The following is a 27331-nucleotide window of genomic DNA, read 5'->3' as shown; positions in this document are numbered from 1 at the left end:
AACGTGTCGAACGATATAATCTCACCTGCAGTATATTCTGCAGGGTGGACGGCGGACCGGCCGACTCCTTCTTGGGCAGCGAGTTGTCGGAGTCGGGGCGGTGCGAGCGCAGGTAGGTCTTGAGGTCCCCGTGCTCCATCAGCTCCATGACCACCAGCGTGGGCTGTCCGCGGGACACCACGCCCAGCAGCCGCACCACGTGGAACGTGTCGAACGATATAATCTCACCTGCAGTATATTCTGCAGGGTGGGCGGCGGACCGGCCGACTCCTTCTTGGGCAGCGAGTTGTCGGAGTCGGGGCGGTGCGAGCGCAGGTAGGTCTTGAGGTCCCCGTGCTCCATCAGCTCCATGACCACCAGCGTGGGCTGTCCGCGGGACACCACGCCCAGCAGCCGCACCACGTGGAACGTGTCGAACGATATAATCTCACCTGCAGTATATTCTGCAGGGTGGGCGGCGGGCCGGCCGACTCCTTCTTGGGCAGCGAGTTGTCGGAGTCGGGGCGGTGCGAGCGCAGGTAGGTCTTGAGGTCCCCGTGCTCCATCAGCTCCATGACCACCAGCGTGGGCTGTCCGCGGGACACCACGCCCAGCAGCGGCGCCACGTGGAACGTGTCGAACTCTATATAATCTCACCTGCAGTATATTCTGCAGGGTGGGCGGCGGACCGGCCGACTCCTTCTTGGGCAGCGAGTTGTCGGAGTCGGGGCGGTGCGAGCGCAGGTAGGTCTTGAGGTCCCCGTGCTCCATCAGCTCCATGACCACCAGCGTGGGCTGTCCGCGGGACACCACGCCCAGCAGCCGCACCACGTGGAACGTGTCGAACGCCTTCATCACTGAAGCCTCGTTCAAGAACTCGATGCGCTCCCTGTAAATATATCCCTTGAACTCATACTATACGAGACACGTAATCAGCAAATATCGAAATTTTTGGAAAAAAAAATTAATAACAGGTAGGAAGTTCTCAATAATCGATGCTTCTCTCAAATACTTTAGTGATTACTCGAAGTTTTGTAGTACCTATGATAAACAAAAAATTAACATGAAACAAAATATTTTAACACAATTCCCTTCTTCTTTATTTTAAAGGCATTTTGGAAATTTCTTTCATGTATTTTTTTTTTAACTAGCTATCATATAAAATATACTTTGTCATCGACCAAGAAATAATACTTACAAATTACAAATAATGTGCAGTACAAACGCTGAGATAATTTAATTTATCGATATAGGAACTCCCTACCTGTCATTAAATTTTGCCCCCTAGAAATGTTTGGATTGTTTATAGACTTCCAAAAATGTTGGTCCTTAAATTTATTATTTTTTAAATTCAAATTTATACGTCATTGAAATTATGTTATTTTTTATAACACACTAATTAATAAGTAAGTACATCAGAATTTGAATAAATACCTGTCAGTGGCATGTTCATTGACAGTTTTCACAGCGCATCGAGTTTCTGGCTTTAATTTATCAATGCCTTTCGCTATGCCTTCATATACCTGAAATCAAAAATAACGAGATTAGCAATATGCTGAATACAAATCCAAATAAAATGATTAAACACAGCTCAGTCAATGGCAACTCGGAATAAATAAGGCAAGCTATAAGTAAATACGCAATAAGTAAACATCCAAGAAAACTAACAGTCAAATATTACGTGAACAGTCTCAACTTCCTCAGTTTTCATAATAACTAGCCGTACATGTTAGCGCACAACACCCCTGGCTTTAGACCGTCAATAATCCAGGTCCAAAGAACAGTCCTCACCATGCCTAAGCGTCCTTGTGCGAGCTCGCGCACCAGCTCGATGTTGGCGCGCGGCACCTCCCACTCGTCGGGCACGTACACCGTGGACACGTACTCCGGGTTGACGGACGCGAACAGCTTGTTGCTATCGGCGGGCAGCTAGCTAGAGGCCTCAGCGCGTCAATAGTATGAGAACAGTCCTCACCATGCCGAAGGATCCTTGTCCGAGCTCGCGCACCAGCTCGATGTTGGCGCGCGGCACCTCCCACTCGTCGGGCACGTACACCGTGGACACGTACTCCGGGTTGACGGACGCGAACAGCTTGTTGCCCTCGGCGGGCAGCTAGCTAGAGGCCTCAGTCAATAGTATGAGAACAGTCCTCACCATGCCGAAGGATCCTTGTCCGAGCTCGCGCACCAGCTCGATGTTGGCGCGCGGCACCTCCCACTCGTCGGGCACGTACACCGTGGACACGTACTCCGGGTTGACGGACGCGAACAGCTTGTTGCCCTCGGCGGGCAGCAGTAGGCCGCGCCGCGCATACCAAGCGCCACCCGCCAGCACTACCACCACTATGAGGATGCCGCCCACCACTCCCCAGATCCATTCGTAGCCGGATTCCGCGGCACGCTCCTGTACAGAAACCAATTTGAAATCAATTAATACTACATTAAAAAAAAAAGAACCATATACCTATTAGTATTGTCGAGACGGGGTCAGATTGCAACAAAGATGCCACTTACCGCAATGAACAAGTACACGGGGTGCGAGGCGTTCCCGGCGCCGCTGACGGTGATGGGCGTGACCGTGATGCTGTAGTTGCCGGGCGACATGTTGTGGAACACTATGCCACGCCCGTTACTCTCGTAGTCCGTTTGTGGCACGCAACGCTGGTTCTTCACGCCGTACATCATCTGTGAGAAGATATGGCATTATATAACAGTCCTTTATGATATGTTGTTGTGGAGTAGGTAGACCGTAGACCATCACGAAACCGTTGAGGCTGACGGCACAGAATAAGTAATAGTACACTACCGTACAGAAAGGACACTTCCTACAAAACCGAAGTTTGACAGCGATTCAGGGTCGAATCATGATATCCCTTTCTATCCCTTTCGACTATTTAGGGTTGTCAAAATTCAAGTAATTATCTGTGGTCGTGCAAGCAAAAGGACGGCAAATGCTGAACCGAAAGGAGCCGAGTTTCCCCGAAGTCAGGTGTGTCTCCTCACTACTGAAGGGCGGATCCCACGTCACGTCGACGTCAGGGAGCGTCAGGTTTGACTGCATCTCGACTTGCCGCTATTACCATAAGACGTTAACAAGCTACAAGGCTCACCTTCGTGTTGTCCTCCACAGGCACGAGGTAGACGGAGTAGGCCACGACGAACCCGTTGGGGTTGACGGGCGGGTCCCACGTCACGTTCACGTCCGGCAGCGTCATGTTTGACGGCAGCTCGTACGCGCGCACTTTGCTGACCATGTCCACAGAACCTGCAAGGTTTTGAAAATTTAGAAAAGAAGACTAGGAGAGCAGAATAAGTAAAACATTCTTCCGGACTGAGGTGAGTTATTATTTTCAACCTAAACATTTTTGAACGTACATATTAATTATCGTTTTACGTTCTTCTGTGAATTGAAACACATAAAACGAAAATATTAACGTCAATTGTCACTGAAGCACAATTAATATATTTTAGAGATAAGGGTTGTTTTATCATTCAAACTTGAAGTCGAAGCAGCGCGAATTTTGTATTCGGCGTTTCTCTTTGGAATGCTGACCGTAACACGCCCATAGGCTGATGGTATGCCACGAGAAGTGGCGCAGGTTTCCGACCAACAGACCGGCTTACTCACTAAGCTCAGTGGTCCGGAAGGTGTAGAAGGCGAGTTCGGAGCAGCACGTCTTCTTGAACTCCGCGACCGTCTCGTTGGGATGCTGACCGACTGATGCTGGGCTATTCATAAATTACGTCATTTCAAATTAGGGGGGGGGGGTCTGGACATCGGATGATGGTAGCATGACGTAGGAGGAAACGGGGTGATTCGAAGCATGATTTTTGGATGATTTTAAGGGGGGGGGGCTCAAAAATCGACAAAAATCGATGACGTAATTTATGGACAGCCTCCAACACGCCCACAGGCTGACGGTGTACCACGAGAAGTGGAGCAGGTTTCCGAGTTTTCCGACCAACAGACCGGTGTACTCACTCAGCTCAGTGGTCCGAAAGGTGTAAAAGGCGCGGTCGGAGCAGCGCGTCTTCTTGAACTCCGCCATCGTCTCGTTGGGGTGCTGAGCACGGCACGCCCATAGGCTGACGGTGTACCACGAGAAGTGGCGCAGGTTCTCGATGGTCAACTCGCGCGTAGAGCCCGGCAGTGAGTAGTGTTGCGTGCGAAGGAAGCCTGTGATCACAAAAAAAAATATAATGCACTCTGCTGGGCACAGGCCTCCTCTCATGCGCGAGAGGGCTTGGGCTTATAGCGCATTGGGCGCCAGCCCAATGCGGATTGGGAGGGGAAATTTAGGTAGGGTGAAAAGAAATGTGGGTAGGTGAACTAGCTATAATTTTCTTAAGCATACCGACCACCACCTCGGACGCTCTAAAATCGTGTCGAGACATCTCAACAATAGAAAGCTCTCAGTATCAATACAAATACAAATAATTTATCGACAAAAGTATAGTACAGTGGTTGTTCTTAAAGACTAAGACTAAGACTTTTCCTATAAGGTCTCTACAAGCGTGTACACTTGCCTTAGGGCCAGTTTACATATTGATTAGTGTTTAGAATGAGTTCATACATTTGCTACTAAACTCTCGGCCGATCGATGCTGGAAATGACATTGATATGTCAAAGATTTCAATTGTTTGGTTGAGTTAAATGTAATGCCCGTGTTACAATAATCCTACTAGTATATGCTACATTTAATTACTTTTTAAACTTAACTTAATTTAAAAAATGGGAAAAAAAAATTTTTTTTTTTAATTGACTATGCCAATTCGTTCTCTTGAACGTACTTAACCATACCCCGAAGTTAACGGAATTCAATAAAAACACGGTGTTTAGAGACAAGTGGTTTACAATGGTTATTCGCAGACGGTCTAGAATGCAAAATGACTAGTGTAATCCCTTTTAATCTACATCGCGAACGGTCTAGAACGCAAAATGACCACTTTTTTATATCACTATAGGGTAGGTTAGGTTCGTTAGTTATCTTCAAATGGCCGAAGGCCAAACAGCACAGAATAGGAGCCCTGCGAAAGCGGGGCTCCGTCGACATCGCTAACGTAGAGATAAAACGACGAAAATGATGTAGGCATTTTGCGTTCTGGACCGTTCGCGATGTAGACTAAAAGTGATATAGGCAAAATATTACATTATTCACTTTGCGTTCTAGACCGTCTGCGAATAACCCGTATACAAATACCTGAACTAGGATTCCCTGTGTTTCAGGCAGCAAAGGACAATATTAATTTATTTCTAATTATTCACTTCATTAGGTACCTATAAACTATATGTGTTACACAATATAACTGTAATCTCCTTTAATAAAAAAAAGAAGTAGGTTCTTAAGTAATAAATCACAGTGGGTATATTAATAACATATTTGAAATAAGAATGATGCATGGTGGATGTTGCATCACTTTAAAACTAAAGATTTGGTTGAGCTATCTTTGTTTTTCGTATAATGACAGAAGAATTTAATATATGAATGACTACTTGATTTAGGCCTGAACATTTCAATGGGATAGTCGGTCCCGCTTTTTCTTGATATTTATTATCTACGTTTGAACTCAGAATGGTGCAGAATAGACTTCATTGCGACGGGTAAAGGTTGAATTTACATCAAATTACCTTCGAGGTCTGTGCTATTTTCCTTCCAGATGGTGTCGGGCCCGCCTTCAGGGGGCGTCACGATGACCAGCATGCTGCTCACCACGGTGTTGTCGATCGACCGCCGGATCCTGGTCTCTCGCTTCGATTTTGTCGTTTTCGTTTGTTTGACGTACACCTGGGAATAATAAATAATTGAATTATTTATACGCATTTACAAACTAATTTCCAATAAAATACTTTATGCATAAGAACCTCTTCAATTCAATATAGAACTAGAGCTTGTCTGCTGCCCTTGAAGATATTAGGGGTTTACCAGAGTAGGTATTCTACATAGCAACTATGAAAAGGAAAACAGCGGCAATAGATAATTTTCCTAGAAAAAAATAAATTAAAATTTTAATAAAATAATAAAATTTACTTTTTGACGTTATCATTAACATTTTTATAGCTAGTGAATACAGTTTTATATTTATGCTGGCCGTAACTTGCGGTTTTTGGACGCTACATAAAAGGTTTTATTATGATGTAATATAAAATGTTTTCAGCAGTCATGCATTCACATAACGCAAATATACTGAAGAATGACCCCAAGTAAATGGGAAAAGGGCAAGAGAATGATGACTGAAGAATCCGGTGAACCACGTTATTGCGCATAAGGGGCTGTCCATAAATTACGTCATCGATTTTTGACTCTCCCCCCCCCCCCCTAAAATCATCAAAAAATCATGCTTCGAATGACCCCGTTTCCTCCTACGTTCTGCTACCATCATCCGATGTCCAGACCCCCCTCCCCCTAATTTGAAATGACGTAATTTATGAATAGCCCCTATTCAAAGCATCCACCGCTAACTTTGTATCTTGCTAATTGAGCAGATTTGGCTTGTATATAGGAAACACCCTATAGGAAATAGGTGAGAATCATTTTACTATAGTAGCCGCAAACCAATTTATAGACCAAGGTCATATCTCTCTCACTCTTGGTGCCACCATGCAAGTTTTACGACCCCGGTCCTCAGTTTGGTTTGCGAATAGTCTAATTACTTTAATCAATGAATGTATGAATGAAATCTTTATTTCAGGCAACTAGTAACAGCATACCAAGTTCTGGAGATCATTCTCGAAGGCGATGGTGTCCATGCGCTCCTGTTCCGCCCGCGAGTCGAACTTGGTGGAGCGCTCGGTTTCCTCGCGGCACTGGCAGGTGCCATTTTTCGCGTCGCCCGTCATCGACGTCTCGTCCTTTTGCGGCACTTCGGATTTCGCGGCTATGATGTTGGCTAGCAGGCTCGCTGGAAAAATGAAGGTATTTTAGTCGAACTGCGTATTATTTAATGAGTATTTACTATAAGCCAAAAGGAAAGGTTGTGATTTCAAATCTATATTTCCAGATGACAGTTAAGGGCAAGAATTTCATGATCAAAATAGTTTTTACAGTACATATGGTCCGAAATCCCGCAATAGTGCGTAAAATAGCACTTTTCGTGCGTATCTCAAAAGTTTAAAGGGCCATGTACTGTAAAACGTTGTACGATACACGTGCGAATAGGTAATTCGCAACTCGTGTCGATTTAAAACACTCCCTTCGGTCGTGTTTTAATTTATCGCCACTCGTTTTAATTTGCTCTTTTCCGCACTTGTATCATAAATAACTATTTTCGAACTGGCGTCAGTATACTGCTGCTTACTAATTCTAGATATCAGTATAATTTACTAGTTACGGCTTCACATTACAAACTCACGGTTGCTGCAGTAGTCGATGCTGCTGGCCATGATCTTGGGCAGGTTGTAGCTGTTGGCCTGCACCTCCACCACGTACTCGATGATGGTGCCGTTGGGTCGCACGGGGGGCGTCACGACCACGGTCACGTTGTGCTGCGCGCGCGAGTCCTCGCGCACCGTCACCGTGGGCGGGCTGGGACCTGCCACCATGATCATTTTATTTTACGAGTTCATCTAAACTTAGGATAATGTAGTTGGCCATGTGAAACTCCGTAGATCAAACCATTAAACCGGATAGTGAATAGGTATGCGATTTTTGACAAAACATATGGCACCATATAGCGCATACTTCAGCTATCAAACTCAGGGGCACGATTATAACATAACCTTTCCATATAATAATCCATAATCTTTGGTATTAATGTATGTTCACCCCTCACAGTATATTCAATTTATTTTTATAAGTTAATTTAAACCAAACTTACGTCCAGGTAAAGTTTTGAAGTATATGATAGGGCTCTGCGCCCCCTTGGTATTATCCATGCGCGTGGTGAAGGTCTTCACGTAGGCCGCGTACCGCGTGTCCGGTATGAGGTTGGCTACCACTTTGAACAGCATCTGCCGGTCGCAGCCGCTCAGAGGCGACGTGCGGTTATCTTCGATGGCGAAGTCGATCACGTTCCATCTATACACAAAATTCATTTGTAATAGTGGCAAAGCTTTTTTTAGCTTTACATTAGAGTGTTATATCTAGAAAGGAGATTACCGACATCGGCTTGTTGCTTTTATCTTACTTGTATAAAAAGGAATTTGAAGACGAATGAAGGCAGACGAATGGATATTATTTGAGTTAAGTTTTTCTTGTCACTCGTTGCCATGATTACGTTACCCTGGGCAACTTTTAATATCCTGATTTAATTGGATTTAAACACGATTTTTGGCGGTAGTTATTTTCACAATATACAATCTACTAAGCCTGTTGGTAGAAAGTGATCGTGACACAGCATTTCTTCTAACAAACTGTATCACTATTCCCCTGGAACGGGTCACAATAACAGGGACCACGGGCAGTGGCGGATTTGCAGTCTTTGCCGCCCTAGGCCCCAGGCCCTGTAGCCGCTCTTTTCAAGGCACCCATAATATTGACTACATTTTAAGTTATTTCTTGTTACCATCAGCGAATTTTTTTGCCCTAGGCCCGGGCCTACTGTGCCTTAGGGCAAATCCGCCACTGACAACGGGTCAGAATAACAACACAACTAACGCAAGTCGATCCACCAATTTGGTTTTTCTGAACAATTTGAGATCATTATTCAAATATCAGAGGTATAAAATGAAAAGAATACCAACGTGTCAGAACAGGCGTCGCGCTGCTCGTAGAGCGTGACGTTACGATCGGTCATGATGTAGTAGAGCGAGTAGCCGAGGAGTTTGCGAGAGTCCGGGACGCAGTAGGGGTTCCAGCTGAGGACCACTCTGTCAGTTTCGAAGCGGGTCGGCGCCAGCGTGAGGACTTCCTGGTTGCCTGTAATGAAATGCGTTGTCAATATAGCACGATAACTGTTTAATGGTAACATTCCACTTCTAACCGCAGCTGCACTCCTAGTACTGAACGCGGCGCTGTTATTGTCAATTTCCATAGTAAAATGAACAGTAATGCAGCTGTCGTTGGAAATGGACTGTCACCTTAAGTCACCAACTGCACAGACTCCAACTTATAAAGCGTTTACAAAGAACGCGTGCTCACCACAGACACAGGTGTAACTTTAATAATTTTCATATTTTCTTACAGATCGTAAAAGGGAGTTCAACTGACATATGACATAGGTACGGCACGGTAGGTTGTGGTGACCGCCAATTGTCTTAATGCTCCCTCTTCTAGTTGAGGTGATCTTGGGTTAGAATGGAAATCATAACGAAGACCCAATTAATTCATCTCTCACTGATCCCGCGTGAATAACAAAGCTGACATAATATTACTAACTTGAACTAATCTTTTTCTTATTATTTGGTCCCACTTTTTTTCTCTCACTCAAATAATGCACAATTAAGAAACTAAAAAACAAGATATTTAAATATTACTTTTTAAGAAAAATGTGAGTAGTAATAGCGAAACTCTAGTAAAATTATGTAGGTAGATACTTTCCGCGTATATTGCATACAACTATTACATATGTACTTACAAAACGCCTCATCGCCGTTATCGTTTTCTATATTAGGCTCGTTCTTGTAGGGGATGTTTTTGAGCATATTGATCTCGCTGGGGCACAGTTTGGGGTTGAACTGGATGACCACCTTCCCCCTGATCTCCAGCGTCTTGTTTTCGGCCTTCCGCTTCTCCCAGTCCCACAGCAGTTCCAGGTTGCGATTGTTGTATATCGTTAACGCTTCGGTGCTGAAAAAAGTCGTATTCGTTAGAGGTGTTTTGTTTGGGGCATTTTTGAGCTAAAGTTAGAATTCTATATTTATTCTAGTTCGTTGATTAGGGTTCCGTACCCGAAGGGTAAAAACGGGACCCTATTACTAAGACTCCTCTGCCCATCTGCTTGTCTTATCTGTCTGTCCATCTGTCTGTCACCAGGTATCTCATGATCCGTGATATCTAGACATTTGAAATTTTCACAGATGATGTATTTCTGTTGCCGCTATAACAACAAATACTAAAAACCGAATAAAATAAATATTTAAGTGGTGCTCCCATACAACAAATGTGATTTTTGCCGTTTTTGCGTAATGACACGGAACCCTTCGTGCGCGTGTCCGACTCGCACTTGGCCGGTTTTTCAGCTCTAGTCAGACTTCTATAGTTATTCTAGTTCGTTGATATCAGAGCACGAACACGACGTAGCCACGTCCTTAACGCATTCACTGCCAGGGGGCGTGGCCAAGGAACAAACTTATATGACGGTGGACGCACATGTGCGTCGGGGGCAGTGAATGTGTTAACACACTCACCTGTTAGCTTTAGGACTGGCTATGATCCGTTCGATCTTGTCCAGGAACATGAGCGAGACCAGCGGCATAGACTGGAAGATTTTGAGCCGTCCTCGGATCTCACGGACGTCGCTCATGGCCGCCTCGAGGGTAGCTACGATGTTGCCTGTGGTAAAATAGTATTTTAGTAAGTATTTATTGATATTTATACACATTTTAATGCATCGGATTTTATTCGGAATACTCAGAGACTACTAAACCGATACTAAGGAGAAGGCAAGCGCAGCAGACAGGTAACTGGCAATGGATGCTCGCAACGCTTCGGTGTGCGAGCGGGATTCTGCTATATATGTGCATAACGCTGCCACGTTCACACATCGGAGCGGCGTCATAGTGATAATCGGATAATACTTTTAAAGTTTTAGTAACCGGGGTGGACCTTGCCTGTGAAGCAGATGGTCCTGGGTTCGAATCTGGTAAGGACAGTAATTGTATGATGAGCGCAGATGTTTGTTCCTGATGCATGTATACCATGTATTTAAGTATTTGTATATTAATTATATTATATACATGTATGTATGTATGTATGTCACTTTATTGCACATAAACAGGTTTACATAAAATGGACAAAAACAAAACAAAAATAAAAATGTTATGTACAAAGGCGAACTTATCCCTAAAAGGGATCTCTTCCAGCTAACCTTCACCATATCGATATATCGTCTGAGTACCCACAACACAAGCCTTCTTGAGCTGAACTTGGGACTTAGATAGTCAATTTGTGTAAGAATGTTTCTATAATATTTATTTTCTTACATTGTTTAAGAAAAGCACTACACAATCCTTGGCCGGAACAGGGATTGCTAGACTCGCTTTATCCGTCTACCGCAATCTCGTCCTGCAATCACTTACTTCACGGCATCGGCAGTAATGTACTATTATTTAAAGTATTCGAGGGCAGGGTCTCACCGGTGGCCGGCAGCGAGATGGTGAGGTCCCCGTTGATGATGGTGCAGCCCCGGAAGCGGTCGGCGGCGGCGGCGGAGTCGATGTTGCCCCCGCTGCACTGCCTGCTGCACCCCGACGCGGGACAACGCACGCACTCCGCTCTTCTCGTGTCGCCAGACTGAGGACAACGGATATTTCTTAAGCCTTCGCGACAAAGTTGCATGATTCAAGCGCGAGAAGAGAGGCGCCTTGCGAGCTGTAGGATGCTCTGCTCCTAACTAGTGTTGGTAGAAAGTGGAGTCCTTTGAGTCTGAATTTTAAGAACTCTGCTTCTTACGACACTGCGCTTAAAAAACTTCTGAGTCTTTTAAGTCCCGAGTGGTCTTCTGACTCCTTTGTGGAGTCTTGTATAAGAGCAACTCAAAAGGACTCGAACCTCCGAATAAAGACTCCGTACACAATTCTATAGGGTTTTTCTAAATAGAGTTATGCCACGAAAAGTCTGCAGTGATAATGATAGCCCTCGCAGTGCCAGTGTTATTTATACGTCATAATTTCATAGAAGTTTGACGTTTAAAATAATACTCGCACTGCGTAGGCTATCAAACCGCTGCAGACTTTTCTTGGTCTGACTCTAGTAGTAATGAAATTAGGCGTTATTTTATGCTTTATGTACCTAATCCACAAATAGATAAAGATCACCCTTTTGCAGGTAAGTAGCACGTGCGGTTTTACTTAACAATAGACAAAGGATTTAGCCGTTGGGGCCTGCTACAAATCGACAAACTATAACATGTGGCACTTATTTTCTTGGTGTAATAGGTACGGCTGAAGCAAAATCGTTTATACCTCCTGGAATCCGCTCGGACAGATGTAGACGCACTTGGCGCCCTCTTTCGAGTCGTTTAGCGTCTTGTACGCCAGGATGTTGATCTCCTGCCGGTTGCTGGCGTCGTCGTTCAGAGGCTTCATGGCGCGGCACTCCAACTCGCTCACGCAGCGGCGGTACAGCTGTAAGTTAACATTAAATTACATTATAACATATCAAAGTGAATCGAAGTGATATATGCCCAAAAACAAATGGAATCAACTGACATCTGGTTAAATCCTTTCTTTGTAAGTTGATAACGAACATTACCAATAACAAAACGAAAAAAAAAAACAGAACAACAACAACTAGGTATGACCGCGGTTCCGGAGCCGAACGCAAATCCGGAGCCGAACGCATTACACGGGCACAGACTTTCACGGGTTCGTGTAGTTCGGACGCTTAGCACCGCCGGGGCTAAGAACACGGACGCACGGGTTGGCGTTATTAGCGATAATCGCGCTTTCCAAGTTCAGTGCACCTTATAATTTAAAGAATAATTTAATTATACCTTATACATGTTGGAGGGGCAGTCTATGACGCACTTGCGGTTCTTGCCGTAGCCGAGCGAGTAGTCCTTGCACACGCGGCACTGGTCCGGGCCGGGGCCGTCGCAGCCGCCGAGGCAGTGCGAGTCGCATCAGGTTCTGTTGTCATAGAGTTTAACTAGTTACCTTATACATGTTGGAGGGGCAGTCTTTGACGCACTTGCGGTTCCTGCCGTAGCCGAGCGAGTAGTCCTTGCACACGCGGCACTGGTCCGGGCCGGGGCCGTCGCAGCCGCCGAGGCAGTGCGAGTCGCAGCACGTCCTGCCGTCGTCGAGGCAAGAGCTGTTACCGCAACTCGAGGGGCACACTGAAAACAAAACATATAATTTAAAATCATTGAACGTCTCATGAGGCTATAAAAGTATAGGCTAAAGTATAGGCTATACTATACTTTAGCCTATACTTTTATGGCCTCATGAGACAGTAAACACTCCGTGTCAACCTAATTACAACTTTTCATAAACCACATAAAGTAGCATTACTTTTGTTTCATTGGTTTCTCAAACAAAAGAAATTCATAACAATTTACTATATCAAGGTTCAAACTAAAAACAAGAAAATTTACTAGGGTGGCCTTACGAAGGATAGAATTAGATGTAAATTAATGTAGGTAAACAAACAAACCTCTTAGATAAGTTACCAGCAAATTATATGTCTATTTAACCAGTTTTAACAAACCTTTGCGTATTATGAATAAAATTTTCTATGGTGGGCCTTACGAAATATACTTCGTACATCTAAACTCTATAGACTTAGGCCCACTTGCACCATCCCAATAACCCGGGGCGGATTAAGCGGTCAAACCGTTAACTTAGTGTCAAATTGTACTGGTAACCATGGTAACTCCTGGCGTAACCCGTTAACCTCGGGTTAGTAAAATGGTGCAAGTGGGCCTTAGATGTATTAATAAATGTAAACATACAAACCTCATAGGTCACCAGCAAATTATATGTACATTATATGTATATTAAACCAGTTTTAACAACCCTCTGCGATATTATGAATAATATTTGTGCCAGCCGGCACAATCTTATCGGCGCGTGACGATCACGACACGACGGATTTCGTCAGTCGGGTGAAAGAATGTGGCTTGTTTGTATGCAATTTACATTTATTATTAGGTAGGTACCTATAGATAGGGTTTCTCAATTCAAGAAGAATATAAAAAAATATTAAGGAATTGAATTAGACACATGTATAAAATACCAATAGGTATGCATACTTCCGGACTACTAGTACATGGGTAAGAAACAATACTTAATTACGTACAAGTAAATAAAAATTTCATGATTACGCATATTCTCATCGGACTGAGATCATAATATTCATAGGTACAGTAAAAGCAGGTAACTTCAGTCCACAACTTACAACTATGGTCCAAGTTCAAGTTCCAGTAAAATTTTCAAACTATAATGAGGATCTAATTTAGAAAAAGCATTACATTATCTATAAGCAACCAAATAAATGTAACGAGTACAAATAAAAAGCTCCTTGATAATCAACGTGAAAAATTACACCATAGTTGTATTATTATAGGACTATAGTTACCTGATTTTTCGGTATAATTAAAGTGTCAATGATCATAAATTTAGTGTTCAAAAAGTACTAGTGCATTACTTAGCATTATAGCAACTAGAAATAACGTCTTGTTACATAACAAATAGGTACATTCACAGAGCGCGGCGCGATTCGGGCAATTAATCAGAGATTCAGTAGATATGAAATAGTTGTGACGTTCCACGCCAAAAGCTACCTTATGGCGGTTGGCGCTTACGCTATTGCGGCGCTATGCGAAATTTCCCGAATCCCGTCGTATATATGTTATGCAGCCAGAAAATCTCTTTCAAGTATAAACTTCATTATAGCTTGAAAAGCTGACCCCGCTACGGGCGACCCCATGAATACCAATAACCCGTCGCTTTACATGTAACGTTGCACTGCAATTTAAGTGGGAGATTTATGTAGTGCAGTTTGTTAGGCCATGCAACCAAGCGTGGGAGACCATACACGGATTCGCAAACATGCTATAAATAACGAGCGTGGGGGGAGAGCCTTAATAAACCTTTATCTTTATTTGTTACCGGACCAGTTTACAAATTAACCCCTTGACCGCCGCGGATGGAACTAAAAGACGTTTTAAGCGGATGCTTTTATAATAAAATGGTATTGCAATAGGTATATATGTACAAGAGAGTTTCGTAAAATAAAACAGGCAAGCGGCAAAATCCAAAAAAGGGAAAGCTAATCCACCTCTAACTAATCTAATAATTTAAGACCAAAGCTGAAATTATTTTCACAACTTAACGTTAGGTTCATGAAGACATATAAATAATGTAATACCTGAATACAATTTTGCACTCACTAACTTATTATGATACAATGAGCTTTCTTTTACCGACACGAGTGTCACCCTTTCCCATCAAGCAGTTCATGTTCAGTCAGCGGGAAAAATAGCTGAGCGAGTGAGGAAAATTTTGCTCTAATCATTCTAATTTCTTTACCTGCTTTGTAACCTCTGCTGCTGTTTGTTCCTCTGATTGCTTACCTTTCTGGCAATGTTTCTCGTTCCAACACAGCAGCCGCCCGCTGTCGTCGGCGGGACAGGAGCCGGAGTGCCGCGGGTCCCGGTCGCGGCCCTGGGCGTCAGGGCACAGCCCGCACAGTCGGCTGTCGTAGTTACCCTGCAACACAAATTATTTCTAGACACTTCGTCCGCTTAGAAGTCGTTAGGCTGTACTCTCTACCCGTACAACCCTGTCCGTATTTCCGTAGTAGCTTTATACCCTCCAAAGGCATGATTCCCGGTACATAATGTAACCTATAGCTATCAGTATGTCCAACCAAATCAGTTTTGTAATTAAGAGTAAACATCAAAACGGGTTATTAGCAAAACGATTTGTAAAACGTGCTGGGCTATTTAACAATCACATCTACTGTACTTGTATAATAACACGCTTAATACGGGAATTAAAAACAAGTAAAGTAAGCAATTTATTATCATTATCAAAGATCAAATGATATCCGTATTACATATAAATATGTAAATATAAACACGTATTGCCTTCCCAAGCCTGTTGATATGGACTTATTGACCGCGGATCAGGCCAAATGTGGTCGAATTACAGATTAAAACCACTCAATGCCACACGCGAGTCAAAAATACTCGAAGCCCGTGCCATACCCGAGAAATTGAACAACTTACACGCCAAAACAGATTAACCTAATGTAACCTCGAAAACAGCCAGACACGCCACAAAAAATACAGTGAATTAACGTAAGTTAATTACTGTAAACGTGAATTACTATTGAAAGGTGTCGGCATAAACATTAACATGCGTTAATAACAGCACTTGATGACTGGCGGGGTCTAAAAATGCACGTACATGTTTTTTGCAACGCCGATTGAGACGAAATAATCTCACGGTCTGTAGGAACCACTTTAATATAACAATGTGCCGGCTTAGCTGTCATTAACCCATTATTGACCACACGAATTGCTCACCTAGCCGCTCATGTCATTGTTTGTTCTTTTAAATTCGTTTGTATGACAGCGCTGATAACGTTTGATGGAATGCTTGCGTTAAATTGTTGATTGTTTGGTATGTGACGCTTATTAAAAAGCCCACTCATGCCCAGTCATGTATTAAAAGGTCAGAGTTTGTTGAGGCGTAGTATCCTGCCCCCGTTCAACCTTTCATGCGCTAACCTTGTGAGTTGGTAAATTTAAGACGGAGATAAATCAAGAAGCGATTACTTTTATACAAGGTAATACTACAGAATACACACGTCGTCATCGGCAGGATATTCTGATTCTGATATTTAGAATGCTATTCATTTCTAAGAACAGCGCCCGGAATCCCCCTCTAAAGTAATCTCGTTGTTTTGTACATATAATAAATTGCTTAGGCACTGTTGTAATTGTAACACAGACGGTCTACGAATGCCTACTCCTACTTGCTTTTAAGGTTGTAATTATGTTTTCTCAAAAATGGACGTCAAAGTCGACTTTGCCGTTTAAAAAATAGGTCGCGAAGCGCGGAGTTTATGGTCAGTCAAAAATTAAAAAGTTAAAAACATTGCAGTCTCGATTTTAGGACTGCAATGTTGCATACAAATTCCATTATTTGTCGAGTTCCAAACTTTTTAAAAGTTGAAATGGCCATATCAAATGAAGGCACAGGCCCATTAAACAGCCAAACAGATGATTAGTACCGCGACTATTTAGCTGTCTCAAATAGGTTGGCGTATTTTCGGCAGAAAAATACACTTCTATTTTTTTATTAAAAAAAATAAAAAGGCGGCAAGGGCTTTGTTCTGTGAAAATATATACGTAAGAATGTTGCTTTTGTAAAATATTTCTATGATATGTATTTATATTTCTTGCACCATTTTTGAGAAAAGCACTATAGTAACAGCACCAGTCATGGGACATTTAAGAGGGAATTTGGAGTATTTGTGATATTTCCCTAATACATGTGAATGGTCTACCGCTTAGCGTATTGAAAGATGAAAGTCCTACCCTTCTTTCATGTTTCAGGCGTGTTGTATCAAAGATACTGCAATGAGTTTCCACATACTTAACAAATTAAAACTATGCTATTTTTCTCCAGTCATGGACACCAAAGCTCCAGTAATGGGCCCCCCAGTAATGGACACTGCTCTATCAGCATAAAATAGTGAAATAGGTCATCAGATCTGGTCCATGTTATCATAATATTGCATTATCATCCGATTTGCATATTTAATTACGAATACAAAATTTCAACTCAATCGGAAAACGGGAAAGTGGCTCAAACTCGGCTACCAAGACCAAGATTTGACCCACACTAAAAAACGATATTAATTTATCCGAAATCCGAGCATACCTCCTGGTTGACATATTTCGTAACTAAATTTACTTCTGTATTGTTTAAACATGAAATGATGGCATGGCAAGCATCATTATGTAAATTGTCCCATTATAGGAGGTATGCAGTTTTACAGCTCCTATAATGGGATTGGGCCAAATACCACTATTTTTTTACATCTGTGGAGTCACAACATAGTATGTTGTATACCTTATCTCATGGTAAATGCAATTAACAAAACACATTCTAGTTTTCATCAAGTATTAATTAATTAAAATTTAATAAATTAACTCACCTCTCTTAGCGAAGTTGTTAAGAATTCGTAGTGGTATTTTTTTTCAGTGACACGACAACTTTTGGGTTGACGCCAATTTCTTAAAAAACAACCAAATTTAATAAAAAATCAAACTGAAACAGCTCTAGGACTCTTATTTATGATAATATACAGGCAATGTTTATAAACTACTTTTAGACACTTATTTTACAGGATTTGTGGTTTTTTGTCCCATTACTGGTTCCACGCCCATCATAGGGTACACTACTATATATATGACTCGGCTGGAAGTCTACTTGCTGGCTTCGGATTCAATTAAACGGACTCCCAAGGTCGTCCGTTTAAAACGAATCCTCAGCCTGCAAGTAGCTACTTCCGAGCCTCGACAATAATGTACTATTATTAAGCTCGTAACATATTTCAACGATAATAAATAGGTACTTCAGAACAGTAGGTACCTACGGACTGAAGTTTCGGTGGGAGATGCAAGAAATGCAAAGAATTGCATCATTACTTCTGATTGTGACCATTAGTGCAGTTTGATGCAAAACACATATCGCTCCTTGAAAAACATAGTGTCACTGTGTCACTATACAAAATTAAGAACCATTCGAATAGTGACATTGTTCCATTTTTGAAAAGTTGAATTTTCAGGCACAAATCATTTTGTATAGTGACACTGACACTATGTTTCTCAAGGAGCGATATGTATGCTTGGATAATCACGTACTGTACTACCCAATCAGTCCAATCACGTAAAAACTTTAAACCTGGATTAAGATATGACCCCATATTTATTCCGAGAATCACACCCTAAAAATATAAAATAGGTAGGTACAGGAAAAATTTGCTAGTGAATATGATAAGTAAGTATTGATTTTAATAATAAGCCGTGTGTGATGGTGATGCTTTTAAGAGTCTACAATTTACGTATAACAATTACGCAAATACATAATACAAGTGCAGGTCCAGAGCCGGCCGGTCGCCCTTGGCTGGATTAAGCCAGACCAATGTCAAACATTGTTTTACACTGAAAGTCTACTACGGTGATGGATGCTGGCATAGCAGAGCAACTCGATTGACTCAGTCCCGTGGACTGGAAAACATTATAAACTGAAATATGTAGATGTCATACACGAACCAAAAGTGTCCAATGCCTCCAGTGCCCAGGGCTGGGATCTAACCAGAATTTTGTATTCGCGGCTGACGCCTCAACCACTCAGCCACCCGAATCACGGTGGTATAAGCCGTATAGGTGCTATTTTATTATGCAATCTATTAAAGGCTTTCGGCCCCTTTTCCTAGGAATACCGTGAAACATAAGTTGTAAGCTCACCTTTATAACGTTGTTCTCAGCTCTCTCGCCCATGATCTTGCTCCAGTCTATAGTGTTGACGTAGCAGAGTCGGTCGTTGTGTTGTATGCGCACCGAGCCCCGCTCGATGTGCGTCAGCGACCGAAGGCCCAGGGACTGTCGAAATGTATGCTTTTATAAACAAGTATTGAGGCTTTTACAGACCTTGCAACAAATGGCATGCGATTTTAGATAATTGCTGGCTAAGTAGGAGCAACGAATTCAACGGAACGATAAAAAACCCGCAATCTATTAAAAATCGCATGCGATTACCGTTGACGTTTAGAGAGGTCATTACTAGTAAATATGTAAATAAATACAAAGGGATAATGTCAGGGCAAGTTCTTATTACGCGCTTAGTTTATGTAGGCATTGACGGCTACTATGTATAAGTATTTCAGCGTTCACACTACATGGTCAGCTAGTGAGTTCAACTGCCGATTATGAACGAACCTTTTCACAAATCGAACCACTCTCACAAGAGACAGTTAAGTAGGTACACTCTTTAAGTCGTGTATTGCTGACACGTCTAGCACAATTTTCTTCTCTCGTGCGCTTAAGAAATCGTAAAGCAATGCGTGATAGGCGCGTTCAGCTGCAGATATACTTATATTTTTAGATACCTACTATTGAGATATTAGAAGTGTACTAAATATACGGAAAACTTCCACGAATCGGAAGCAAATGTTCACGCTTGTCACGCAAATAGAGATATATGCCCTGATAAGAATTTGTATACCTACAGGAGCACTAACTTCCTATTATAGCTGTTAGTTAAAAAAAAACATAATGAGAGAAACATAACAGCGGTTGCGGTTGGGACAATACAATAACGAAAGTTGCGCTGTGGATTTCCCCAAATAACGGAAATGTGTGTGACGTTTTTTTCTATTAATTAGGCGTATCGATAGAACGATTTCCGCTGAAATTGTTTGTGATACCTACAGTTTTTAAATGTGTCAAATTAAAAAATTAAGCAATTGTAAAATATGGTTGCCTTTTGCAGCCAGTTTGTTTATATTGGAACCTTACTTCGTGAATAGGTATCTGATATGTAACATTTTCCTAATATGTATTTATTTGTCTAATTAACATAACTAAATCGCATAGAGGGTTTCTAAATCTAGACTAAAAATAGCGCAATTTCTATTAAAATTTTAATTATTCGTTAAATCCCTAGTTTTGTTCAGTGAATAGACAAAATCTGCTTTCCAATAACGAATATTGTCATTTCACTAGACATGTTTTGAGTTCGAGAATGACACGTGGTGCTTGGTAAAGCAATACGAACCCATGAGAGCGACAGCGGCAAGCCACCCGTCGCCGTCGGTATAGTACACATGTATAATTACCACAAGGTTCTCATTATCAAAGATTACGACTGAGTAGTCTTTGTACAGCTGCAGCCCGCGCACCACCGACAGGTTGGGGAACAGGTCGCCGAGGTTGCCGACATGTTGCATTCTGTAAACAAGCGGTACATTGTTTATACGACAACGGTTTCACTCACTTGAATTTTTAGTCGCTATTGCTATTGGCGACATGTTTCGGGCCCGTCGGGGGTCCTTCCTCAGGCTCGAGTGCTCGCGGCGACTGCAACTCGTCGTCGACGTGCACGAAACATGTCGCCAATAGCGACTAAAAATTCAAGTGAGTGAAACCGTTGTCGTATAAACAATTTAAAATAATTATGCCTCACGAAAGTTTATTATCGATTAAGCGGAAAATTTATAAATAAACCCGCTTATTCATAAAATTTTACAAACCACTGCAATATGTTGTCTCATTAAACAAACAAATGTCGAAGTGACAGGTGAGGATAAACGATTATCAACGGCATTTAAGGTGGTTCGCTTTCCATACGAAAAACAATTGCGTTATATTAAGTAATTACACACTATTATGACATAAATATGTGCGCATCTATCTACTTATGAATGTATATTTGCGCTAAATTGATTTTGTTTTATACAGAAATCACGCAAAAAACGTTTTATTTTTATCAATGCATTACGAAAACAACGTTTATTGCGTGATGTTTGTTTAAAACTAAGTTTTACTATCAATTTAGCGCAATTAAACATTTTTAAGCAGATAGATGCGCACATATTTATGTAGTAATAGTGTGTAATTACTTAATATAACTCAATTGTTTTTTTTATGGAAAGCGAACCGCCTTAACATTTGTGTGTGAACGTCTGTGTTGACTGTTAAGTCCTAATACCTACAGCAATCACAAATATGTTTAGAGTTCGGGGGAGGTGTGGCAGTGCATTCTTTTCTCCGTAAGTTTCTCCATCCAGTCCTTGTCATGTTTGTCTACACCCTCTTTGATATCTCGACGCAATATTTGATATCTGATGGTTTCATCAATTGAAACCAAGGAAATTAGTCAAAGCCTTGCAAGATTTGAACTGTACAAAAAGTCAAAACCTTATAATAAAGAAAAATAGGTCTCACCTATAGATGAGGATGTAGCCGGTGACCTCGTACAGTTCTGGAAAGGTCATGTTGTAGTATTTGGGAGAGACATGCTCCATCAGGACTATGCTGAGCTGTCCCTCGATGATGCGGCATCCTTTCAGCTTCTGCATGGACTCCGGGTTGTTCCTGATGTCCATCGATTGACATACTGTAACAAAAGAGAGAAAGTTTGAAGGCTTCGTCACACAGGCGCGTTTTCTGTGCGGGGCGTGAGCGGGGCGCGCCGCTTTTACATACAAAACGCTCACGCCGCGCTCACGCCCCGCCCGGAAAACGCGCCTGTATGACGGAAACTTTAGTTGGCGAGCTTTTCTAAGGTCATCAGAGTGTGAATTGTACTCGTAGCATTAATTTAGGTGATGGATGACGTTTCTAATAGGTAGGTCCAGTGGTGGCGCGTCCATGAAAGCCGATTCCCACAGGCTTGCCTGTTTTTGGACGTTTGAGCAGAGTTGTAAAGGAAACATGTAAGCCAAATTAGCCCCGGCTTGCCTATGGATATGTTTGACGCGCCGCCACTGGTACCTACGCCTTGTCTTGGATGTATTTTATATGCTTTTGTTTAACTTTTGTACGGTACAAATTTAGACCCACTTCCCATTATTCGATTGAGCTGAAACTTCACATACACTAACTTCACATAAGTACAGTGACAAACAGTGTCAAATGGAAAACCCAAAAAAAGTCCATTCGATTTATTATAACATAATGTACCTAATTTGCATAGAATAGCGAGAAACAACAATAGGTATAATATATATGTATGCAAAGCAAGAAAAAAACATATATTTTCTGTCTATATCATCGGTATATAAAAATGCTACCTAGTTGTATTTAATTACTATACTCTCACTGCACGTGCGAAGCCAGTTTTAGGTTTTGGGAGCGCTGTTGTTTGTTAATAGATACTGCTGATGTAAATGTTTGTTGTTTTTCTACTGGTTCTAAAACAGGTTTCTGTTTACGAAGCTATTGCATTTTAAAGTCGCATTCTTTCTAAATAACGAATCGCCTCGTGTTTCGAGACGGTCACTCAATTAATTGGTCTTAAATCTAACAAATCGATTTTAGAACTTGTGTCGGTTTAACTAATTAAAGTTTCATAACTTAATTTTAGGAGTGTTAGGACATAAGAAAACTTTTTCATTAGGCATAGAACCTACCTAGTTACCTACCTACCCATAAATTGTCTACCCAAAAATGTAGATAATTGTTACGGATTCTGATGTAGGTATTGCACATAATTTTCTAATAGCTTAATAAATCTCTATTGGCGGGAACCTATAATTGGCTTTCTGTTATCTATATACATATCTATTGTACAATTGATAGCTGTTGGTTCTCCGAATAATAAATAAATAAATAAATAAATAAATAAATAAATAAAAAGAGATGAGTCATATGTAGAATAATTAGACTTAATGTGCAGCGGGGCAATTTCTACTGCGGGATAATTTCAACAAATTTTCCATTTTTTACATTATTAACTAGAGTGCAATATATGTCCAGATAGCGAAAAAGATGCGTTGTGTGTCTTGTGTGACTCTACTTAATAATGTTAAACATGGAAGATATTTCGATTAATGAGTATTAAATAAAAGTAATTAGTTAAAATTATCCCGCACTTGAAATTGCCCCGCTGCACCTTACTACTATTTATTAAGAGTGGCAATTAATTTTGGGGCCTTGCTTCATACACTACTAATGATGTTGACTGTACCTACCGGCTCCCCCTGTAGCTTCCCGCTTCCCCTCTACCAGTCTTAATCCACAATAACCAGATTAAAATGTGTAGCTGAACTAATCAGGTGAAATTATCAGCTTGAGCGGGTAGCAAAAAAATCAACCTGAGAATTACTGCAGCAGCGTTGCGGTTGCATCAGCTTCCTGCAATACTGTATCCTAAAACTGAATGTAACCCTAATGCAACCTAAATTACTTGCCTCCTTCGAACGTCACTACACCCACTATTATCCGCATTGTCAATAGTTATCCGTAGAATCAAACTTACTCCACTAATTTTATGTTACCACATGGCAAACAAGTTAAATTAAACTATTCCACGGATGTTTATAAAAACGTCACGATGACAAGTCAATGAAATGAAATTTGACCTTAAGTAGGTAGTTAAATATTTATGGCCTTAACTGTTTGCGCCACGTATAACTTCTCCTATGAATTCTGACCTCCTTGTCGGGTTTTCAAAATAAATCGGCAAGGCGATAAAAAGAAAATGTGACACATCATGTCAATGCACGTAAAATAAAAGTCGCTACGAATTGTGTGCAAGAAAATTAAGAAGAAAGTTAAACCTAAAGGATCCCTAATTCAGTCATACAACAATAATAAAGTGCCGCCGAATCAGTGGAGACTCGCATAAGGAGGAAAACGCAGAACCAGTGCATGTAAGTTTTTCCGCATCCCCATTTTTGGCCCAAACGAGCCGGATAGCAAATTTACCTTTAAAAATTACATAATATCCTTGTTGCTCACTGAATCGCTTATAAAAATAATTTCGGATTTCCTTTCGGTTTCTTAATTTTCATAAAATATTTCCGTCATAATTTTATTTCAAAGTACAGTCAGTATACTAAATTATTGTTATTGTCTGTTATTTTAATATTTTGTTTACGCGTAGCGTGTGGGATTATGCATCGCGTTACCTTATTCATAAATGCGTTACAAAAATATTTCGTATTTTGTAACTGTCATATTGTGTCATAATTTTCACGGAACATTTTTGCACACCATATTCGTTATATAATTTCAGTGTATTTTAAGTTACAAAATACATTTTACTAAACTGAAAGCTACGGGTAAATTATTCCTGAAAGCCTCAGTTTTTCATAAACTGTAATTAACCTACTGCGAAGGTTACACTTGTATTAAGGTATTATACAAGCGGAACATTCGTATTTACTTAATTTTCCTTCGACTTGCATTAAGGTATTATTCAAGTTGAATATAATTTATAATTATTTGTGCATCTTAGCACAATAATTATTATTGATATTTTTTCATGCTGTCATAGTAACAACTAGGTAACCATGGCAACGAAACTTAAGCTCGCGGAAGCAAAACGTGCTCAATGTTTTATGCGTTTGCAAAATATTTACGACATGATTCCAAAGCTAAGCAGTGACAAGAAGGCTTTCTCGCAGTTCATCGCGCAAGCTCGATTGGTCGATCAACTGAGAAAAGAATTTATAGAGTTGATGGATGTAGTCAATCTTCTAAACTTGGAGTTGGACCCAGAATACAACGTCAACTACAGCGCAATGAATGCCTTTGAAGATCTCTACTGCGTAATCAAATGTCAAATTTTGATGCCAAAAAATTGATGCACCTGCTCCGAGCCTCTCGACATCCAGGGATTCGAGCCATTCCTGTAAGGACGACTCCATTAAAATCCCACGGATTGATCTTCCTTCTTTCGATGGAGATATTCAAAACTTTCCATTCTTCTATGAAACATTTAGGCGTGTCATACACGAGAATAAGAAACTTACGGATTCTGAGCGTGTTCACTACTTGTTTAGTCATTTGACAGGAAAGGCAAAGTCAATTTGTGCGGGAGTTATACCTGCCGCAGAAAACTACAACACAGTTTGGGAAGCATTGATCGCGAAATATGATGACAAACGCGCATTGGCTACATCATATTTAAACCAGCTGTTTTCGATGAAACCTGTCAACGTCAATGGTCCTTCGGCATCTAACTTAGAAAAAATAATTGATTCGTTTGCTGCTACTATTTCAGCAATAAGACAACTCAAGCTTGAAAACTTAAGTGACTTTATTTTCATTCACCTGGGTCTTAAGTTATTAGACTCAGATACCACAAAAAATTTCGAGATGTCTATTCGGAATTCTTCTAAAATGCCTACATATGACGAATTCATTTGTTTCGTTAGGGAACAAGTAAAGATTTTATATCGGACATCGCAACGAACGCCAACTAAGGCTGAAAGCGGCTCCGCTGTCAGCACTAGCAGCGTGCGAGCTCCTCTCCCTCGCACGCCCCAAGCGTATGTTAGCACGCAAGGGCATGACAACGGAAATCCATGTGCTATGTGCAAGAGTAATGATCACTCGCAACTTTATAATTGCAATAATTTCATGAAACTCACGCCTAACGAAAAATTTAATTTCGTTAAGGAAACTCACGCGTGCACTAATTGTCTAAACACGCACCATACTGCATCGAAATGTTCCTCCATGAAAACTTGTCGTAAATGTAAAGGCAAACATCATACAACGTTACACTTTGATAACTCGAAACCTGCAATGATCACAGTTCAGAGAGATCAGATCAGTTTTTCATTGATAGCTTGGAAACTTTGCGTCTTAGCGACATGACTACTAAGACAAACCGAAAGCTGATAAAATTAGTTACAAGTTTTATCTAGTCAAGTTTTTCGATATCTTGAATAGTTTTTGAGATACCCGCTTTTGAAAGTTTATTTAGGGATTTGAATTTTATCTTGATATCTACATCAGTGAAGCTGTTAGGCCATGTTTGGTATCATTTTCGTATAAATCGGGGGTGCTGAATTCATTTATGGTATCACATTGACACTCTTCCGAAGTAAAACCAAAATTAAAAAAAACATATTTTTTTAAATCCCTCTTCACGCTCAAACCGCTGAACTAATTTCGTTGAAATTTGGTATAGAAATAGTTTCAGTCTCGACACAGGACATAAGATAGTTTTTATAACCAAAAACATCTTTTGAGGGTGTGAAAAGTGGGGTGGAAGTTTGTATGGGGAGTCAATAACCGCTGAACCGGTTTAGATGAAATTTAGGATGGTATACATCTGTGATTTAGATGAAAATGATACCAAACATGACTTCAAACCTTACCTTAAGCAGTATTAACGTCAGGAATTCAGTTTCGTCGACGAAGTTGAATTCCCCCCATACTCCATTTCACAACCTTAAAGGATGATTATTAAGATAAAAAGTATCTTATGTCCTGTCTTGGGACTCGAAATATCTGTATACCAAATTTCAATTAAATCGGTTGAGCGGTTTAAGCGTGAAGAGGAATTAAAAAAAAAAAGTATTTGTTTAAAGTTTATATGTTTTTTCTTAGGAATGGTGTCAATGTGATACCAAAAATAAATTCAGCACCCCCGATTTATACGAAAATGATACTAAACACGGCCTAAGAGCTTCATTAATGTAGATATCAAGATAAAATTGAAAGCCCTAAATAAACTTTCAACAGCAGATATCTCAAAAACTATTCAAGATATCGAAAAACTTGACTGAATAAAACTTGTAACAAATCTTATCAGCTTTTGGTTTGCCTTAGTAGTCATGGCGCTAAGACGCAAAGTTTCCAAGATATAAGTGAAAAACCGAAAAACGAGACCTTCTTTCCCCCCTCTACCCCCCAGCACCGGGGCTACGGCCGGGGACTTTTAATATGTTCACCTTCTAACTAGTCCAAACAAAGCTACGGAGTCAAAAATTGTGTTCCTAGCGTTTCCCTCTATAACTTCTTATTGCTTGGCCTACAAGTCGAACTTTGGAATGAGAACGTGTCGCGTAGATGACTCTAACATGAAAATGATTATGCGAGTAGCGTGCACTGTTTATTGGACTACCCGCTAAGATTGGTTTTTGCCTGTTGGGGCTACTTAGAAGTTTTTTGGTTTTGTCCGACTTTTATTGATTTTTCGCCTGTGTGCATCGGGACAGACTAAATCACCCTTGACGGAAATTCTCGCCACTGCTAAGGTACTCGCTAGTGGGCG

General features: G+C 41.1%; 1 protein-coding gene across 1 annotated transcript in view; it reads right to left on the bottom strand.

Moving 5' to 3' along the window:
• LOC134680301 (insulin receptor-like) overlaps nucleotides 1-27331 on the bottom strand; it is a 114417-nt gene that overhangs the window by 5272 nt on the left and 81814 nt on the right. Inside the window, exons 3-22 of the mRNA XM_063539411.1 lie at nucleotides 21544-21715; nucleotides 20436-20547; nucleotides 19066-19200; nucleotides 15154-15289; nucleotides 12734-12915; nucleotides 12041-12202; nucleotides 11213-11369; nucleotides 10265-10409; nucleotides 9493-9704; nucleotides 8660-8834; nucleotides 7795-7994; nucleotides 7330-7509; nucleotides 6689-6879; nucleotides 5609-5765; nucleotides 3962-4156; nucleotides 3090-3244; nucleotides 2494-2664; nucleotides 2135-2383; nucleotides 1414-1502; nucleotides 637-868 (exon numbers count right to left, since the gene is read on the bottom strand). Of these exons, the coding sequence (XP_063395481.1) occupies nucleotides 637-868; nucleotides 1414-1502; nucleotides 2135-2383; nucleotides 2494-2664; nucleotides 3090-3244; nucleotides 3962-4156; nucleotides 5609-5765; nucleotides 6689-6879; nucleotides 7330-7509; nucleotides 7795-7994; nucleotides 8660-8834; nucleotides 9493-9704; nucleotides 10265-10409; nucleotides 11213-11369; nucleotides 12041-12202; nucleotides 12734-12915; nucleotides 15154-15289; nucleotides 19066-19200; nucleotides 20436-20547; nucleotides 21544-21715 (3407 nt within the window). The remainder of the gene's footprint in view (nucleotides 1-636; nucleotides 869-1413; nucleotides 1503-2134; nucleotides 2384-2493; nucleotides 2665-3089; nucleotides 3245-3961; nucleotides 4157-5608; nucleotides 5766-6688; nucleotides 6880-7329; nucleotides 7510-7794; nucleotides 7995-8659; nucleotides 8835-9492; nucleotides 9705-10264; nucleotides 10410-11212; nucleotides 11370-12040; nucleotides 12203-12733; nucleotides 12916-15153; nucleotides 15290-19065; nucleotides 19201-20435; nucleotides 20548-21543; nucleotides 21716-27331) is intronic.

This window comes from Cydia fagiglandana, chromosome 3, assembly GCF_963556715.1.
Source record: "Cydia fagiglandana chromosome 3, ilCydFagi1.1, whole genome shotgun sequence".
Lineage (NCBI taxonomy): Eukaryota > Metazoa > Arthropoda > Insecta > Lepidoptera > Tortricidae > Cydia > Cydia fagiglandana.
This window is presented reverse-complemented; position numbering and strand designations above follow the sequence as displayed.